General features: G+C 39.0%; 1 protein-coding gene across 1 annotated transcript in view; it reads right to left on the reverse strand.

Annotated features, from left to right (window-relative positions):
- Positions 1-21,042, reverse strand: part of UHRF2 (ubiquitin like with PHD and ring finger domains 2) — an 86,263-nt gene extending 65,221 nt beyond the window's left edge. Inside the window, exons 1-3 of the mRNA XM_046022490.1 lie at positions 20,581-21,042; positions 14,992-15,225; positions 1,593-1,852 (exon numbers count right to left, since the gene is read on the reverse strand). Of these exons, the coding sequence (XP_045878446.1) occupies positions 1,593-1,852; positions 14,992-15,225; positions 20,581-20,733 (647 nt within the window). The 5' untranslated portion in view covers positions 20,734-21,042. The remainder of the gene's footprint in view (positions 1-1,592; positions 1,853-14,991; positions 15,226-20,580) is intronic.
- Between the last annotated feature and the right edge of the window lie 648 nt (positions 21,043-21,690).

A 21,690-nucleotide genomic window follows, 5' to 3' on the forward strand; every position in this document is an offset into this window, starting at 1 on the left:
CTAATAAATAAAATTCAAGGCAAATCAAGAACTCTACTTGATACCAGATATATAGATAGCTACAGTCCTCAATAGTCTTTGTTACACATTCACAAACTCAGAGACGGTTTACTGTCAACAAACCAACTCTAATCCCTTTCTATCCCAGACTCAATTTATCAATATTGCCAGTTCTGGCCATTTCTGGATCTTAATATTCATTCAACATGTTGGTTACATGACACTCTATTCATTGTATAAGGTCTCATTTGAAATAAGCCATGCTGGTAAGTTAGCCACACCACAGGAAGTATCAGAAAAGTAATGACTAATGAGATCTACCTTTGACCCCTTTCTAGGCATCCTGGAAATCTGGGTTAATACCAAAGTCTTTTACATGATTTTATTGGGGGGGGGGGGGATTAAACCATTTAAGGATCTTGAGCTCTTATATCTGATAAAGATTTGGTAGCCTAATATTTTCCATGCATATTAAGGTTATCACTTGAGTGATAGCAAGTTCCTTTAGTGTGTTGAATAAATACTAAATCTGTCCCAATGGTAACTTTTATACTAGAATTTTGAAAACAGGTTTAAAAAAATTAATCAATTTTGAAATCTCAGCCCTCAAGGCAAATTCTTAATACTGTTTTCATAAGAACATTTAAAATCGGGACACCTGGGTGGCTCATGTCATGATCCCAGGATCCCAGCACTGAGTCTGGCATTGGCATCCGGCACCCTGCTCAGAGGGGAGCCTGCTTCTACCTCTACCTGCGTCTTCACTTGCATGCACTCCGTCTGACCAATGAATAAAATCTTAAAAAAATAAAATAAATTTTGGGACACCTGGATGGCCCAGTCAGTTAAGTGGCTGCCTTCAGCTAAGGTCATGATCCCAGGGTCCTGGGATTGAGTCCCACATCAGGCTCCTTGCTCAGCAGGGAGCCTGCCTGTCCCACTCCCTTTGCCCCTGCTCATGTGCATTCACTCGCTCTCTCCCTCTCTGTCAAATAAATAAAATCTTTAAAAAATAAAATAAAATATATTTTAAAAAAGAAAATCTAAAATCATTTCATTGAGAAGACAGGAAAGGGAATGACTGCTGGGTATGGGTTTTTTTGTGGGGAGGGGATAAAAATGTTCTAAAATTGGTTTGTGGTAATGTACAATCCTGTGAACACACTAGTAACAGTGAATTGTACCCTTTAAATGAGTAAAATGTGTATGTGAATTTTCTCAATAAGCTATTTAAAAAGCATTTCAACCTCATCCTAATAGCTATACTCTACACGTTATTAAATACCAAGAAAACCAAACCAAAACAACCCCCCCACAAAAAACCCAAAAACTAGATCATAGAGGAAGAGACAAAGAAACCCTTACACACTAACTCAAGCCGGGCATTAGGATGTCAAAATAAACCACTTAGGAGCCAGAGATGACTGAGCATTAAGGAGCCCTTGTTACAACCACTAAAAGGGTAACAGACTGAATACAACCCCTAAAAGATTTCTTCAGAAAGACTATTATTTGAAAACAATCTTGAAATGGAAGGCTTTGCGTCTATAAACAAAAATATGAATGAAGTCCTCAATAGCATGAGCACTTACTCATCATACTCGATATGATAAATAACGTCTTCATCAGCAGCAACAGAGTCTGAATTAGACGTAGAGGGTACACTGTCCAATTTATTTGTGTTCTCTTTGGAATTATGATTTATATTTCCATTAGTCCTTTTACAAGAACTGCCATTCTTCAGTGGAGTTTTGCCACGTGAATGTCCATCAGAAGCTCTAGTAACACTACGTATACGGGCTTCAAACCAAGCACCAAGGCCGACATCTCTGGCATCCACCAATTCATTTACCTAAAAAGAGTTTAAAATTAGTTAATGAAGCTTAATTTCATCTATTGCTTCAAAAACCATACTATAACTCAAGTTATTTTGAGAGTTATCATGGTTAACAACATTTGCAGCTATTCCTGTTTAAAGTAATTAGAAAGATTAGATCAAAACTGTTCTTTTTGGATTATACTGTAAATCTGTTATTTACTATTATGAAAATTAACTCTCCTTCTAATTTCATTCAATGAAATAGGTATTTTCTTTACTCCTTGCCTGGGTCTACATTAGACTTTTAGAAATATCATTCTTGTGTACCTAAGTGTTCTAGCAAGTCATTAAATAAGAATGTCACTTAGTGAAAATCCAGGACTTCCTAGTATTGGGGCTGTTACTGATTTGCTTAATTTCTTCAGAATCCTAGAGATAACTTAAAGTCAGTCTAACAGAAAACAGTTAAGTAGCAGAAAAAACTTGAACATGGGGGTATTATAAACATGTATAAAGGGAAGAATCTAGCAAACCCATCTATAAAAAATGGGGTAAGTTCTATCACCAGTTAATAACTCACTAGCAAATGCATTATTTAGTACCTCAAAGGAGAAAATAAAGAGAACAGAGCTGCAAAGATGCAAAATAGATGTATTCAAGTCTAGTGGATAATCCAGAACTAAAACATGCAATCTGACAAAAGGAAAACAGTGTATTAGAAACCATGTGTGGGGGCACCTGGGTGGCTCAGTGGGTTAAAGCCTCTGCCTTCGGCCCAGGTCATGATCTCAGGGTCCTGGGATCGAGCCCCGCATCGGGCTCTCTGCTCGGCAGAGAGCCTGCTTCCCCCTCTCTCTCTGTCTGCCTCTCTGCTTACTTGTGTTCTCTGTCTGTCAAATAAATAAATAAAATCTTAAAAAAAAAAAAAAAGAAAAGAAAAAGAAACCATGTGTATCAGGAGAGTTACAATGTGAAAGCTGGTTAAATAAAAGACACAAACACACAAAAAACCTCTCCAGAAAAAATCAGGCAATTGGTCTAAAGGTGAGGCTCTTTCAAGAGCAATAACCAAGAAACCTAGAGACTGCCCCTTCAGCTTTTTTCATTTTTTTAAAGCCCTTAAAAAGAAAAAAAAAAAAAAAAAAAAAGACCTCATTAATACAAGATGATCATCTAATCAAGCTAGTTCTCCCTGAGGGTATTAGAGACCACTTAAGTTATCCAACAGAATTCTGACAGATTGTATAGCTTGGGGCCAGGATGGAGTTTATACTCAAAGTTAAATATCCATATATTATGCAAGTCTCTCTTTAAGCTTGTTGAACTCTAACAAGCTTAATAATTCCTCTTTTACAAGATACGAAATTAAAAGCTCTGACAAGTTAACTTGCTCCAACTGAAAGCTCATGAAATGTAAAGCTAGAATTTGCAGACTTCAACCTTGAGGTTTGTGTTCTTGCCACTGTGTTAGGAAGACTGACGAGAAGATGACAAGATAGGTAAATAGGAACTTCAAAGGTTAAGTGATGAAATAAGGTATTAAAAGATAAAAATCAGAGATGAAACACAGTATATATTACATACATTAATCTATGCATTAAATGGACACAAGTGGTTTTCTTCCTAACAGTCACTGGTAAGTTTAAAGATACTTTTTTCTTTTTTTTAAAGATTTTATTTATTTATTTGACAGAGATCACAAGCAGGCAGAGAGGCAGGCAGAGAGAGAGAGGGGGAAGCAGGCTCCCCACTGAGCAGAGAGCCCGGTGTGGGGCTCGAACCCAGGACCCTGAGACCCTAGCCCAAACTGAAGGCAGAGGCCTAACCCACTGAGCCACCCAGGCGCCCCTAAAGACACTTTCTCACAGGCAACATCAGCTAAAACAAAAAATAATCAATGGGAAGGTCGATCATACTTGGGAGAATAAACAGACTACTCTCTCACAGCAAATCAAAATGTAAGGTTTTATGTAGCACTTTGCACTCATTACAGCAGAGAATAGAGGGCATAAAGTTGATACGGAAATAGGTAACAGAAACATAAGGCAATCTGAAAATACTCCATTGCAGACTCAAGAGAACTTACTTACTATCTCATAAAAGGTAGGGCATTGAGTAAAACAACCTTGGACTTACAACTGTAAACAAGAACTGCAAATTCTCTAGTTGACCATTCATGACACTGCATATAAGCTGGGTGGGAAAAAAATGCTTCTAAATTTAAAAAAGGATTCTGCACATTACACAGACATACTGAATTACGTCAAATTTGAATAGGTCAAAATGCATGCAAGAGATTAAAGATCCTTTGTAAAGCCTGGGTTTTGAATATGGAGAAGAGGATAGTTCAACTTACATGAATAACATGAGAACAGGATACTGCCATGGTAATTTCTTTGATCTCATAGTAATCCGGTTGAAAATTAAGAACTGCACTGATATAAAGTTATGATATGCTATGATAAAAAAAAAACTCTGTAAAGTAGGTCTAGAGGGAACATATCAACATTATAAAGGTCTTAAATGGAAAAACCCACAACTAACATGTTACTTAATGGCGAAAAACTGAGAGCTTTTCCCCTAAGGTCAGGAACTAGACAAGAATGTCACTTTCATTCAACTTAGCACTGGAAGTCTAACCACAGCAATTAGACAAAATTAAAAGCCATCCAAATTGGTAAGAAAGAAGTAAAACGCTTCATTATTTGAAGATGACATACAATATTTAGGAAACCTGAAAGACTCCACCAAATAACTGTTAGAAGCAATAAATGAATTTACAGTAAAGTTGCAAGATACAAAACTCCATGTACAGAATGTTGCATTTCTATACACTAATAATGAAATAGCAGAAAAATTAAAACAATCCCATTTACAACTGCATCAAAAACAGTAAAATTAGCTAGGAATAAACTTAGACAAAAAGATAAGACTTGTACTATGAAAACCATAACACCTTCAGAAAAGAAATTAAAGATGATACAAAGAAATGGGAAGACATTCCATGCTCATGGATTGGAAGAATATTGTTTAAAATGTCTATACTACTCAAAAAAAAGAAAAAAAAAGTCTATACTACTCAAGGCAATCCACGCATTCAATGTAATCCCTATCAAAATACCAACATGATTTTTCACAGAGCTAGAACAATCCTAAAATTTGTATGGAACCACAAAAGACCTCGAATAGGCAAAGCAATCTTGAAAAGGAAAAAAAAACAAAGCTGGAGGTATCACTATTCCAGATTACAAGTTCTACCACAAAGTGGCAGTAATTAAAACAGTATGGTACTGACACAAAAACAGACACACAGATCAATGGAATAGAAGAAAAAAAACCAGAAATAAATCCACAATTACATGGTCAATCCTCAACAGAGGGAAGAATAAATAGCCAATGGAAAATGATGGTCTCTTCAACAAATAGTGTTGAAGATTTGGACAGCCACATGGAAAATAAACCTAGACCACTTTCTCTCACCATACACAATAATAAAATTAAAATGAATTAAAGACCTAAAGCCATCAAAAACCTAGAGACGAGCACACGCAATAACGTCTCTGACACCAGCTATTGCAACCTCTTTCCAGATATGCCTCCTCTGGGAAACAAAAGCAAAAACAAACTATTGGGACTACATCAAAATAAAAAGTTTCTGCAAAGGAAACAACTCAAAGGCAACCTACTGAATGGAAGAAGATATTTGCAAATAACATTATCCATAAAGGGTTAGTATCCAAAATATATAAAGAACTGATAAAATGCAATATCCAAAACCTTAATAACCCAGTTAAAAAATGGACATAAGACGTGAATAGACAGGTCTGCAAAGAAGACGTACAGATGGCTAACAGACCATGAAAAGATGCTCAACATCACTCATCATTAGGGAAATGTAAATCAAAACTACAAGGAGATACCACCTCACACCTCTCAGAATGTCTTATATCAAAACCACAAGAAGCACCAAAGTGTTGGTGAGAATGTGGAGAAGAAGGAACCCTCTTGCACTGTTGGTGGGAATGCAAAATGGTGCAACCACTGTGGAAAACAGTACAAGTTTCCTCAAAAAATTAAAAATAAAACTACCCTATGATCAAGTATTCACACTAATGGATATTTATCTGAACAATATCAAAACACTAATTTGAAAGGCTTTATTCACCCCTATGTTTATAGCAGCTTTACAATAGACAATTACAGAAGCAGCCCAAGCGTTCCTTAATAATCAATGTGTAGAGAGGTACATGTACACACACACATGCACGCATGTGTACATAAGAATATTTTTTTTTTATTTTTTATTTATTTGACAGAGAGAAATCACAACTAGGCAGAGAGGCAGGCAGAGAGTGAGGAGGAAGCAGGCTCCATGCGGAGCAGAGAGCCCGATGCAGGGCTCGATCCCAGGACCCTGGGATCATCACCTGAGCCAAAGGCAGAGGCTTTAACCCACTGAGCCACCCAGGCGCCCCGGTACATAAGAATATTATTCAGCCATAAAAAAGACCAAAATCTCGCCATTTGCAACAACGTGGATGGAGCCAGCGTGTATTATGCCAAGTGGAGCCAGCGTGTATTATGCCAAGTGAAATAAGCGAGTTAGAAAATCAACAGAAAAAGAGAAACCATGAAACAGACTTATTGCATAACTGAAGCTAATATAACTGCATTAACTATACTGGAAATAAAATAAAAACTTTAAAAAATAGAAAAATGTCAATCTCTCTACATTTAATAAATAAATTGAATTCTTAAATAAAAACTATCCTACCATCACAGGGGAAAGGAGGGCTCAGACAAGTTGTTTACTGTCTCTAGAAAAGTCCATCCTTAGCCAGAAAATACCTCCCCCAAAGACGTCAAATCATAAAAGATACAGGAAAAAAAATTAATGGGGTTGGAGTATTTGAGCTGAAGTTATGAGATAAAGTTAAAAACAAACCCAATCACATAAATGCTAGCTGAAGAGTTGAATTTATTCATATAAAAAATACTGCCACATTTAGAGAAGAATCTTCCATATCCAAGTAGGTGAGAGTTAAAAAAAAATAAAAAAGTATGGGAGACAAGGAGAAATCATTAAAAACGAAATACCAACAAATACTGGAGAACTTACTATACCAGCTATACTTCTAAGTACTTTATATGTTCCATTTAAAACACACCAGCTCTCTCATTTAAGATCCAGCTCCTAACTTAGGTACACACACATACACACACAACAAAAACCCTACACCAGCTCTGCAGATAACCTAGGTTTAAGTTTGCATTTATCTACTAGGTATAACCTTGGAGAAATTATTTAACTTGTCTCAGCCTCAACTTCTTTATACAATAACATACTTTGCTATGTATTAAGAGATTAGGTAACTAAATCCACATGATGTGCCAATCTAGCAAGCATAGGCACAGATGAAAACAACTGTCTCCTTCCACTAAGGAGACATATGTACAATTTTAAGACCCATTAAATCTCAGTATAGTCTTAATACCATAGTCTTCTTAGTAACAATATTAGCAATTTACTGTTATGTATATTACCTCCTTTAATAACTAAAATACCAAGTCCTTATTTTCCAATGAGTTACAAAAGAAACTAGAGTCCTCAGGAGATACACACCTGTAAGTGGAAACTAAACTGATAAAGATTTCTGAATTAGAACATGACTCTCATTTCATGTTTTTTCTAAAATTTACAAATCAAAATACAACGTGGTTCCATTTACATAAAGTTAAGAAAGAAAATAAAGGATGCACATATAGATTAAAGGTTATTAAGAGGTTAATGACAGGATCAAGTTAATAAAAAGTGAAGAAATAACTACTCAGAAGTTTGGGTATTAGTTATAACTAGGGAGAAAGGAGTAATAGTCAAGAGGGGGTCCATGGAAATTCCTGGGATACTATTTTATATTTCCTAATTTGGTGGTATTTACAGACACTGACTTCCCATTTCACTAAGCTCTATTTTTTTGTATTGCCTATTATGTTTCATAATAAAAAAGGTACCAAATCAAGAAGCACAGCTGCACTGTGTTATAAAAGAGAGGAGATACTAAAATATCCATGACTTTCACTTAGTAATTGAGAGGTTTCCCTTTTCCTTTATTTCCTATAATGAACATCAGAATACATGTAAAAAGTTTATCTAAAAAAGTTAACTTATCTAAACTCTAAAGCCCTATTTATCTTCATTCTAGAATTTAGGCCAAGATGCCAGTCATTTCAACAATAGGATCTGCTGTGAGTCATTCAAAGATTCCACATCCAAAAACCAGAATTGAACTATTTAGATATCAAAAGTCCACCTTGTTTGAGAAAATCACCTCCCAGAGACCATGGAAAGGGATGTACCCAGCCTCTGCACAATCTTCCACAGGCTCTCTGAGTGTGGTAACGACATACCCGGTTTCTTACAACATATGAAAAGATAAATGAGAATATTTGGTCCATTTCAGAGCTCAAATAGCGCAAAACAAGAATTATGGTGGACAAGAACTTCAGTTTAAAACTCTATTTTTTAAATAAGAGAATTATTTAAAAAAAAGATTTAAACTTTTAAAATGTTAAAAATTTTTAATGTTTAAATGTTTACCTATGCCACTTTTGAGAAATACTGACTTGAAAATTCACTTTCTGTATCCACTTACATGAGGGCCAAGGAAAATTTTAGGCAAAAAGGAAAAGCTCCAAATCTCTTTGCTCATCCATAAAGCAATTTTAATTATAGAAAGCCCTGTATCTATAAAAGGAAAATCTTTACATAGCACAAATGACATAAGCAGGAATTCAAGATAAAGGAAAAACAAAACAAAACAAAAAACAACAACAAAAAAACCCCAAACCAAACAGAAAAACAACAAAACCTCCCGATATTAGTGATCTAGGAACAAATTAAATTTTGATACAGTAGTCACAGACTTGCTCAAAGGAAAACATTCACAACAAATAAACTTAAAAGTAGCAGTTTCTAAGTGTTTTCAGGTTAGCCAAAGGTAAGTTTTAATAGCTAGTAAGATTCTGTGAAAGCAGGGGGCAGTAACATTTGTTTATCCTCCCATCTCTAATACCTAGTACAAATATATAAAAGATAACCAAATATTCATCAATGGATGAATTTAAGCACTTCTATGTTTAAAAAAAAAATCAGGTCACCTGGGTGGCTCAATTGGTTAAGCATCTGCCTTTGGCTCAGGTCATGATCTCAAGAGCCCTGGGATTGAGCCCTAGTTGGGCTCCCTTCAGTGGGGAAATCTGCTTCTCCTTCTCTGTGCTCTCATGCACAACCATGCAAACTCTTACACGCTCAGGCTCTCAAACGATAAAAATCAGTGAAAATTTCAAATACCTATGACAATTACTGAGCTTCATAAAAAAAACAAATAATTCTGATAGCCTCTTCAACTACTAAGTTAAATGCAGCTCTGATTAAACATTACAAACAACAGTATAGCCTTTTCAGAGTTTAAGTTCCAGATTTCATGCATGTTTTTAAATGAGGAAAAGAAGACAATATAAAACATAATATATTTGTACAAATGGGAAGAAGCTGAATCGGAATTTGAAAGCATGTCTGATGGGGCACCTGTGTGGCTCAGTGGGTTAAAGCCTCTGCCTTAGGGTCAGGTCATGGTCCCAGGGTCCTGGGATGGAGCCCCACATTGGGCTCTCTGCTCGGCCAGGAGCCTGCTTCCCACTCTCTCTCTGCCTGCCTCTTTGCCTACTTGTGATCTCTGTCTGTCAAATAAATTAATAAAATCTAAAAAAATTAATTAAAAAAAAAAAGGAATCCATGTCTGATGACAAAACTAAATTCTTTTTTTAAGATTTTATTTTATTTGACAGACAGATTACAAGTAGACAGAGAGGCAGGCAGAGAGAGAGAGGAGGAAGCAGGCTCCCTGCTGAGCAGAGAGCCCGATGCGGGGCTCGATCCCAGAACCCTAGGATTCTGAGCTGAAGGCAGAGGCTTTAACCCACTGAGCCACCCAGGCGCCCCACAAAGCTAAATTTCTTAACCTCTGTGCTATATATATTAATATGAGATATAAAGGTTCTCTAAAAAGTGAGATATCAGAGAAGTGATTGGCCAACGAGTCAGAAGCACGTGACTCTTGATCTTGGGGTTGTGAGTTCAAGCCCCACAATGGGTATACAGATTACTTTAAAAACAAAGTAAAAGCCACCTGAGTGGCTCAGTAGGTTAAGCACCTGACTCTTGATCTCAGCTTGGGTTTTGATCGCAAGGTAGTGAGTTCAGGCTTGTTGAGCTCCATGCTGGGCGTGGAGTCTACTTTAATAAAAACCCAAAACAACCCAACAACAAAACAAAAAAACCACTCCTGTGTCATCCTAGAAATACTTATTTTAAAGATTATATTTATCTGAGGGGCGCCTGGGTGGCTCAGTGGGTTAAGCCGCTGCCTTCGGCTCAGGTCATGATCTCGGGGTCCTGGGATCGAGTCCCGCATCGGGCTCTCTGCTCAGCAGGGGCCTACTTCCCTCTCTCTCTCTCTGCCTGCCTCTCTATCTACTTGTGATCTCTCTCTGTCAAATAAATAAAATCTTAAAAAAAAAAAAAAAGAAAATTAAAGATTATATTTATCTGAGAGAGAGCATGAGGTGAAGGGAAAGAGGGTCAGAGGGAGAAGGAGACTCTGCTGAGCAGGAAAACTGATGCAGGACTCCATCCTCAAACTCCAGGATCATGACCTGAGCTGAAGGCAGTCGCTTAACTAACTGAGCCACCCAGGCAGCCCAATAAAATCCGCTTTAAAATGAAACAAAAACAGGAGTACCTAGGTAACACAGTCTGCCTTTGACTTTGGTAGTGCAGGGTCCTGGGATCAAGCCCTGTGTCAAGCTCCCTGCTCAGCACTGAATCTGCTTCTCTCTCTGCCCCTCCCCCTCCCCCTCCGCCCCGCTCCTGCATGCTCTCTCACTCTCAAAATCTTTTAAAAAACAAAAATAAACATTTAGGTACTAGAAGTAGTTGATAGTCAAAGTGCTAATAAGGAAAAAAAAAAGCACAGATCTGCTGAAAGTCGTAGTTTCTCATAATGCTTTTTTGAATTAGGGTGGAGATGGCAGGGTACGGAGAAATACGCTCAACAGAATTTTTTTTTTTTTTTAATAGATTTGAGAGAGAGAGCTCAAGCATGCCAGCAGGAGGTGGGGAAGAGGGAGAGAATCTCATGCAGATTCTGTACTGAGTGCAGAGCCCAACACACAGCCTGAGACCATAACCCTGAGATGAAACGAAAAGTCAGACTGCTTAACTGACTGAGCCACCCTGGCACCCGTGCTAAAGAGAGAATTAATGTGTCTACGCGTGTATGCCAAGGCTGTCTATGTGTGCCTGTTTGTAACTACATTTTCACTGGTCTAGGCACAGAAGTTCCAAGACATTTCAATAAAATCGTGCTACTTCTTTCTGTTAAAAAAAAAAAAAAAAAATAAAGAGAAAGAATTTAGGTTGACGAGAACTGCTTAACCTTCAGCCCAGACCTACAGATATATATAAATAAGCTGGCCCTCTTTGAAAATAAATTCATGCCTGCACTGCCCAAAACATATTAAGTCAAAAGCAGCAGCTTCTGAACTATTGCCCTTAACCAAAAGTTAAAATAATGTAAGTTTAATATACAGATGGCTATATACTAGAGATACAGGGATATATAAGAATCTCTAGTAGTAAGGAACATACCTAGACCCTAGATCTTGGTTTCTAATACCATTCTAGGACTGGGGTAAGAAATAACTAAGATGATCCTGATGCATCTTCTAGTACCTGAAAGCGCTTTAACAAAAGCAACAAAAATCTCCCACAATAATGCAGGTGTATCAAAGAGACACAGGGGAAAATATCCCTACTGATATGAATGACTAACTGAATAAATGAGGGCAAAGAGACAAGTCTCCCATGTAGAATTCCCAGTACATTTTGTAGATAATCTGCCCTCAAGAAGTAGAGTTGTAACCAAGCCACCTACTTATGCGTGGGCTGCATATGGGCACTTCATCTCAAAGAATATAACATGAAAAAGGGGTAGGGGAGGAGTAACTTCACAATGAAGAAACTTGACGAATGCTACTTCATCAGCCAGGTGATTAAGGTTCACATCAACAGTACAGCAAGTTACTACTGATGTAAAAACCTGAGGTATAATTAGCACATAGAATGTTGGTAGTTTGCACCCTAGATAGAATGTGATAAAAATAGCACTTTACCTCTGTGGTCTTCCTCCAAAAAATATGTAAATCCAGTCTAATGATGAGGAAAACAAGATGAATCCTAATAGAAGGGTATTTTACAAAATATCTGACCAGTACTCCTCGAAACTGTCAAGGTCTTCAAAAACAAAGTCAGTCTGAAAAACTGTCACAGCCAAGAGGAACCTAAGGAGATTCAACAACTATTTAGTATAGCACTAATGTAATATAATGTGGTATCCTAGATGGGATTCTGGAATAGAAAAAGGATGTTAGATAAAATCTAAGAAGATATGGTTCATTTATAACTAATGTATCATGTTAATGTAAAGTAATGGTTAACAGGGCAAACCAGAAGTTGGATATATGGAACTCTGTAGTATCTTCTCAATTATGCTATAAATTTCAAATTGTTCTAAAACAAATTTATTTAGAACACAGAGGGGCACATGGGTGGCTCAGTCCATTAAGTGTTTGCCATCACCTCAGGTCATGATCCTGGAGTCTTGGGATCAAGCCCCACATGGGCACCCTGCTCAGCAGGGAGTCTACTTCTCCTCTGCCCCTCAATCCACTGTTATACTCTCTCTCTCAAATAAATAAAATCTTAAAAAAAAAAAAGAACAAGAAGAAGAAAACACAGAAAATACTGGTTATTTAAAGGGGTAGTATCAATGTAGACAATATGGAAAGTGGGCATTCAATATTAAGAATTCTAAATTTGGGGGCACCTGGGTGGCTCAGTTAGGTGTCTACCTTGGGTCAGGTCATGATTCTGGGGTCCTGGGATGAAGCCCTGAGTTGGGCTCCCAGCTCAGTGGGGAACCTACTTCTCCTTCCTGCTTGTGCTCACTTGTGCTCTCAAATAACAATTTTGCCTTCTCCAATTATTCTACTTTGTTGTTGTCCTGTCTATCTCCATCATGTAGAAAGATGTTAAGTAACAGCATTAAGTGGCTGCTTTCTTGTGTGGCTCCTGTCTCTACTGGGAATGCTTCTGGCTTTTCCCCACCATTAAGCATGATGCTGGTATGGTTTAAAAAATTCATCTATTCTATCTGTTCCACTTACAAAGGATTTAAAAAAAAATCAGAAATGGATCTCTGTTTTAGATTAGATCATTTGTTTTTTTTTTTGGCTTATTACTATGATGAATTATATTAATATTACTATATTGAGGGCTGGGTAAAATGGGTGAAGGGTGTCGACTGTGTGGTAATGGATGGTAACTAGACTTACGGTGGTGATAACCTTGTAATAATGTACTGAATTCTAAAGCTGTAAACCTGAATTTTAGAAGGCAAATGATACAGTTATATACCTGCAAATTATATATATTGAAAAAAAATCCAAATAATGAACTATCCCACTTCCTACAAATCATCCCTGGCCAAGTATTCTGTTCTTTTAACATATAGTCATAATTTTATTTGTTAAATATAACTTCAGTTTTACATCAATATGTAGTGATACTGGTGTGCTTTTGTTATATTTTAGTATGTGTTATATTGTTTTTAAAAACAATGGGAAGCTTTCCTTTTTTTAAGTTGTGGGTCAATTTAGCTAATATAATTATCTATTCTTTAGAGGTTTAAGGTAATTCATCACTGTAGCCATCTAGGCCAGGTACTTTTGACATATAGCTCTTGACCACTTTTTTTTGATTCTACATATATGGATTTGTTTCCATTTTTCCTCAGATCAAAAATTATATCTACATTTTCTTAAGTAATTTACTTCAGCTAATTTTTAATTTTAGCCTTTAAAATGCTCTGAAAAATTGAGTCTTGGTCCCAATTTGTCCCAACTGGTAAGAATTAAGAAAAAACAGTTTTAAGGATAGGACAGGATGAAGCAAAACTGTCATTCAATTATTTCTACAAAATTTATTAGCATTTGAACAAGTTGGTAGATATAAGGGTCAATAAATTTATCAATTGCCTTTCTATATGTAGGCAAACAAATCACAATTTTAATAGATAACCATTTATAATAGCACTAAAAACACAGGCACTAGAAATAAGATATGTAGAGAAAACTGATAAAGCTATCAAAGATCTAAGTTAGTGGAGACATCTATCATGTCCATGAATGAATGACTCGACATTGTAGAGTTGTCAATTCTCCAAGCTATTCTACAGATACAATCCCCATCAAATCTGTATTACTTATCTGTAGAGGTTGAAAAAAAATTCTAAAATTTTGACATGCAAGTTTAAAAAGCCAAACACCAAGACACCCTTAAATAGGAACAGATTTGGGAGATATGGGATAGGGAGATAACAGTATACTAGGCTACAGTACTTAGAATAGCAAGCACAGTGATAAGCAGACCAAAAGAACACTGTAGAGAGCAATTTGGCAGTATCCTGGGAGCGAACCAGCACTCCCATTTCTAGGTAAAAATTCCTAAATATATTCTAGAATAGTGCACCAGGATACATAAAGGAGGTTCAAAACAGGTGAAAACTGGGAAAGCCCAAATTTATCTATTCATCCTTGATTAAATGTTATGGTATATTAATAAAATGAGAATCAAAGCTGAGAAAAAGAATTGTTATATAAACTTCAAATACAAGCAAAACAAAACATTTTTTTAGAGGTAACAAAAGTAGTAACACTACAACAAAAAAGATTAGAATACTCAGAGTAAGTAGTTTACTCTTTAAGGAGAAAGGGAGGTATGTTCTGGTAGTGGCTTTAAAAAGGAATTGGCATTATTCTACTTAGCTTCAGTGGAATTACACCAGTATTTGTTTTGTATTTTTTAGGCTGTACGTACACATTTTATACATTTAAAGAACATACTGAACAAATCTGTAAGACTTTTAAAAGTTAAAGTATTAACAGCTCAGTCTTTACTTTCAAATGACAATCAATCTTCACTTATTTGCAACATCTTACGAGAAAAGACATCTGTATTTTAACAACTATCAAGTCTAAAGAAGACAACATACCTTATATAGCCCAACGCCAGGATCAATAAGAAAATCACAAGTTGATGTAGACGGCTGACTAGAAGGTCCCACCCTTGGGGTTTTCTTTACTTTAGGTGGGCTATTAGAACAGGGTTTGGCCTGTACATCAATCTGTTTAGATGTGCTAGGAAGATCTGGGTCTGGGCGAACTAGTAGCTGAATAATGTCATTCAGTCCAACATCATAGTCAAATAAAGTATATCCATTTTCCAACTGGAAAAAAAGGATAAAAAACATTAAAAGATTAAAATGCTTCTCTCAAAACTTGATCTTTCCACATCTTTAGTCACCCAAATGTCCTAGCCCAATTATTAAAACAGCAAAGCAATTTAGTGATACTAAAACCATTCTTATTACTTTATGGCCTCTTTTGATGGCAGCAGCATCTCAGGACCTCAATAAATTCTCGAGAATCATTCCACATTAGCTATCAGGAATGCAGACAGCTACTGAAACCAAAAACATGTCAACGCTTACGTGACTTTAACATGTAGGCAGAAAAACCCTAGGTTTCTCACCAAGTTTTATTTAAATTAACCTGAATCCACTGTTACCTTGTGTTTGTATTTAAGTTAACTATTTTATGTTTCTAAAGCACTGTAATTTTGTTTTTTAAGTCAAGCAGGAATTCCAAGCCTCGTTCATGCTATTCCACTTGCCTAAAGCTCTCTAATTCTATTCATTTGTAAAGATAGTCAAGTTGTATCATGAAAAGTCTTCCAGGATAAACAATGAATAAATTATCTTGCAACTTACCCATATTTTGGCAAGGTCTCTGGATTGGGTTAAATTGTGACCACCCCACCACCCCATTATACTAAAGTCCTAATCCCAAATACTCAGTATGTGAGTATTTGGAAATAGGGTCTTTACAGTAGTAGTAATCAAATTAAAATTAGGTCATATTGGGTGGGCCCTAATCCACTGTAATTGACATCCTTATGAAAAGTGTAAATTTGACCACAAAGATGTGAAGGCAGCCATGTGACTAGAGCAATTATCTACAACCAAGGAATTTACAAAGGATTGCTAGCAACACTAGAAACTGAAGGAAACAAGGAAGGATTCTCTATTAGCGCCATCAGAGAGAACATGGCAATACTGATACTTTGCATTCAGACTCAGAGCCTCTGGAAACAGGAGACAATAAATTTCTGTTTTAAGCCACCTAGGTTTTGGTGGCTTTTTTTTTTTTTTTTTTTTTACAAAAGTCCTTGAAAACTAATAGTCTCCCATTTTGTTTCTTTATAAAATTCCATTGACCATTTTACCATAATACAGTAAGAAAACCAAACTCCACTGAAGATCAAAACTAGCATTTCCCTAGAAACATTACCAATTTAATCACTGTTCATTTTCCCCTTCTTTGTATGTAATTACCATCCTCATTCTCAACTCCCTAAACACAGTAAGACCATATTTCCAAAGTCCACCAAAGGGAAGAATGAGTTTGTCCTTAAATGATAAACTTACTAGTATACTAGATAAATAGTTTGAATTCAAGTTGTCCCAAAACACATCTAGCACAATCCTACACATTATACATACTCAGTTTTAACTACAATAAGGGATCAAACAATTCACAAATTTCCCAGTAGGGAAATCAGACACAATCTCACATGCTTATTCCAAATAAGCCCAAAGGAGTTTCCCAAGTAAATAAGCAGATAAACCCTTATAGGGATTAGAGATCATCATTGCTTACTTTATTAAAAAAACAACAACAACACAACTCCCACCTAATACTGAACTCCTAGAGAAAAATTCAAGGAGCCAAAAACCTATACATTCACGCCTTCATTTTTGACATTCTCCAATACCCCTTTGCCCCAAAAAGGTAAGAACATACTAGTCTGGAACTGCTGGAAAAGTACAGCTTGATTAAACATACAACTGTTGCACATTATGAGTGTCCAAGTAGAAGATAAAAACAAACTCTTAACAGTATAGAACATGCAAAACAAACAAACAAAAACAACCCAGTAATACAATATGCAAGTTAACAGGAAAGACATTTCCCGAAATGAAGCAAGCTGTTAAGGTGGTAAATAACTGGAAATTCAAAGTGCTTCCACAAATAATTTTCCTTTGAAATCTGAGGCACAAGAATCAGTGACGGCAGGGACATGCTTATACTCAATCCCTCTGATGAGTTTCTAAGTGACTGGTCAAAATCATATAAGCTGCTTCAAATGGTTATTTGGTTTGAAAGGAAAAGCAATGTCTTAAGTCAGGAAAATACTGCATATCAAGGCATGAGGCCCTATTGTGAAGTTAGGCCCACATTAACATGTAACTTTTCCTTCAATTTTTCATGCTTGCTAGGACAGGCACCACCCGAATTATCTACTTCTTCCCTAATTCAAAGGTATTCTTCCAGTTTTCCTAAAATAGTGATTACTATCCATTGCATAATTAACTTCCACACAGCTAGGCTTTTGTGAATGTTGGAATGAATTGTTATTTGAAAAGTAGTGAAGTTTTCCCAAATTTAGCACAAGTGCTGGTTGGAAGTTACTGTCACTTATACCCCAAGTGGAGAAGGGACTGAGTCACTTAAAAATCACAAACACCTGTGAGTTTCAGGCATGTAACAATATTCCATCAAAGTCTCATAGGAGAAAATGTTTGGGAACTGCTGTCCTAGAAGATGGGAGCACAGTATTTAAAACACTATAGGTGCAAAATTGGCCCTAGAGTGTTTTGTTTTTTGCCAGACTTCAGTCTTGTGTCTAGTACTGGGTTGAAGTAAGAAATTCCAGGTAACAGGAAGAACTGCAACAGTGATGCAAAATAAAACTAGGAAGCAAACACCAACTGACAATGACTGAGAAGGCAGTGAGAGAAGTCATTCCGAAGGGGTTACTGACAACTTAATGCCCTCGACCTGCATCCCTTAAACAACCTTCATGTATCTTTCACATCATATATAGAATATAGATAAAACACACATTCTCTCTCCCCCTTTAAATAGGCTAATGCTTTTACTTTGCATTCTGTGTAAAGGGGCAAAAGGGTACTATTCAGCTTTCCTTCAGCTCTGATTCATGTCCTACCTATAGTGGTATCAACAAAAGCAAGAAGGGAAGTGACAGAATCCTTTCAAAGTAGGAAAAGCTCTGGTTTCTCAAAATATTTAGAGATTCATAATGTAACTCTTCCTTAAAGAGCTAATCCTCAGGATGCATGCTCAACCTCCCAGAGTAAAATCCAAGTGAGGTTACTCTACTCTAACCAGAACTTTAAAAGCCCTGAATTGCTGCCCTCTATTTTGACCCTCAAAAGTGGAGTCAATTACACAATTACTCTGCTTTTCAAATTTAATTTGCATAGAAATCACCTGGGGACTTTGTAAATGATTCTGATATATACCAAAAACTAACAGCAGCAAACCTCACATAAAAGGGGTGAGGAATAAGGAGGAAAGGGTACCATTTACATCAGAGACACTGTAAATTTGTTTTTATTTACATTTTTCACTATGTATCAGTAAAGGGGTAACTTTTTCAAATAAGCACAAAGGCATTTTATAAGCTAGGGGCAGCACTGTGATGCAAATCCAGTAGTTGTCTGCTATAGACCTACTACTCTGTCCACCAACTATGAACTCCAAAAAGTAAAAGAGAATGGAGGTAATAATCACTGCCATGGCTACTCCTCAGCTCACAAAAAAGTATACAGAACTGAAGCAGTGTCTTCCTTCTGTCTTCAACTCAATGGGGCACCAAAGGTCCATACTGGTTTATCACTGAGCTGAAGAAATCAAAGTAGTGTGTTATCAACTGTCCTGAGGGAAGAAGTACAAAAGGGTAATTATCCTCAACAGTTTTTCCCTAAACCTGGAACAGAGTTTCCTGGTTTACTGGAAGTCTACTTTCTTGACCTGAATTTAACTCAATTTCTACTTTTTCCTCAAGACAGCCAGGTGCATGTTTTTGGTATATTTGATAATTAGCCTTTGGTAGTTTCTCAGGAACACATGAGAATGTTTCATTTCTATCTCTTGTGCTTAAGTCACCAAAGTATCCCAGCAATTCATGTACTATTATATCCTTAGCTAAGAAATAAAATTCAGAAGACATGATCATATAATTCTTATGTTTGACCAAAAGATAATAAGGTATCAGTCATTGAAGGTATATATATATCAGTCATTGAAGGTATATATTGAAGGTATATAAAGCTAGGTAGTGTTTAACACGTATGATTTCAAAAGCCAAGTTTACAACTGAATTGAACACCCGTTTTTTTTTTTCAAGTCAAACAGTAAAGGGTCAATAAAACAGCTTCAAACACCTATCAAAGATGCTATCACTTATTTAAAAACAAATTAAAATAAACCCTGGCTCTTTCTCTCTCAAAGTAATTCTGGACAGTTTTTGAAGCTAAGCCTATGAAGGGAAGAAAACTATTCCTTTCAAATCCTTTGTGGCTATAGGAAAATGGTACTTCCACTAAACCAAAGAGCTACATTTATTCCAAACCACAGAAATGAAGCCCAACTATGGTCTAACCAAGTGGAGAATGCCACATTTTTAGCTGGGGGCGGGGAAGACAAAACTGAGTAGGCTTGGGTCTCTAGGTATAGACTTGTCCGATAAGAAAAATCTTTAATGCGCCAAAGCATGGTCATACTATACAACTACCAGAGACACCCACAGACACCCTCACTGCCAAAACCACTTTCAGCCTTCAAGTATGTACCACTGGCTATGCTCCAGTTGCTGTTTTAAAAGTTTGTGTGAGGGGACCTACATCAGAAGGGGAGAAGCAAAAAGAGCAAACCAGTCTTTCACACCCCTTTCCACTCTGGGAATAAACCACCCTCTCTTGCCTATACCTAGCAGTTTAAAACCGATCCCGAATTACATCAATAGCTCGCCCCTTCAGCCCAAGTTTCTAATCTTCAAGACGGATTCCAATTCCAGGAAAGAGATGAGGGAAGGGAGCCAGAAGTTTTAGAAACCCTTCGAAATTCAGTGTGCTCAAATCCTTTCACAGTGGAGAGTCAGAACTAGGGCTCTTGAGCCTAAGAGGAAAGGAGTTGTAAGTTTCCCCCCTGCTATCTGAGAGCCGAGAGCGCAGAGGAACCACGAAAGCAATGCGAGCCGTTAGCCGGGTTAGCGCCGCTGGGAGCCGGATCTGTTCGGCCCTCCCACCAGCGCTGTGGCATGGCCGCCAGAGCCCGCTGCCCTCCCCGCCTCCAGGGGCGCCGACCCCGCCGAGGGCGGGAAGCTAGGGATCCCAGGCGCTGCGGCGGGCTGTGCCAGCGGCTACCGCCCCGCTGAGAAATTGGGGGGGGAGGTGAGGTCTCCGCGCTCTGGGCGCCTCCGCCTCTGACCCTGCCAGGCGCACCTGCACTTTGGGGTGGTACGGACCCGGCTGCGCCCCCTCGGCGGGGCCTGGGCCTGCATTCTGAGCCTCGCGCGCTGCACACCCAAAGTGGAGCCAGGTGCTCTCTACGCGCGCGGCGCACCAAGCCCTAGGGCCCGCCCAGCCCACGCGTTCTAGCGGCGCCCTGCAGCCCTCTCCCCGGGATTCCCGAGGGGTGCGGTGGGCTCTTCTCACCTGCTTGCCCCGGTAGAAGAGGCGCTGGCACTCGGGCCGCACGTCGAACAGTGCCCACACCCGCTCACGCAGCTCCTCAATTGTGGCTTTGCGAGACACGTCTTCAATGGTGCGCGTCTGGGAGCCGTCGATGGTGCGAACCTGAATCCACATCTTCGCGGCGGGAGAGGAGACTGGCCCGGCTTTGTCTCCCCCTGCGTTCCGGACGCCGCGCCCCGCCCGGCCCGGGCCGCTTCCCTAGCAGCTCCGACTCTCCGCGGGCAGCGGAAGAGCGCGCGCACAAATGAGGGAAACGGACCAGACGCCGGGACCCCACAGGCAGCGGCGACTCCTAATCCGCCCGCCTGCCCAGCGGAGCTGAGAAGGAAAGGAAACCGGAACCAGTCGGCCCGCCACTACCTCAGCCCCCGCCTCACGAATAGGAAGAAGCCTTGTCTGCGCCGCGCGGAGTGTTTACTTATAGAGCTCTAGCTCCCACATGGAGGTCACGGCGCCAACCCGGATCTCGCGAGATCCACGCCCGGCTCCGCCTTAAAGAGGAAGCTGCGGGGGTGGGGAGGCGGGGAGGAGAGGGCTAGAAACTGAGGAGATCTAAAATGGGCGGGTGCGGGGAGGGCGGGGTGGTAGGGCGGGGCTGCGGAGAGCCGTTACTTGTCGCTTCTCGTGCACCTGAGCGCTGGAAACTCCCTCCAGTCTTCGGGTTTCGCGCGGTTACAACCCCCCCCCCCCCCCGCCGTTTTAGTCCTGCTTTTGGGACCCGGGGGCTAGCGACTCCTCAGGCCTACGCGGATACGGTTTCTGTGGTCTCAATAACACACCCAAAATAAGCGGGCGCGGCCTAAATTTCTGAGAGCGCACATAAGGAAGTGAGCTGCTCCTCCGCGCTTAGCCGAACTCGGCCCGCCCCGGCCTAGCTGGGCTCGCGGCCCGGAAAGGACCCAGGACCCTTCTGCTTCGCGAACTTCCTACCCGGCCCGAATTTCCCGCGGAGCCTGAATGTTGTCTTCGCGCGGAAACCAGCTTCTTGTGGTTTCCCGCGGCTGCGCCGAGGTGGAGGCTTCGGTTGAGCAGGCTGCGGGTCCCGCTGGTGTCGCCCTCTGATCCAACGCG

Source organism: Meles meles, chromosome 11 (assembly GCF_922984935.1).
Source record: "Meles meles chromosome 11, mMelMel3.1 paternal haplotype, whole genome shotgun sequence".
Classification (NCBI taxonomy): domain Eukaryota; kingdom Metazoa; phylum Chordata; class Mammalia; order Carnivora; family Mustelidae; genus Meles; species Meles meles.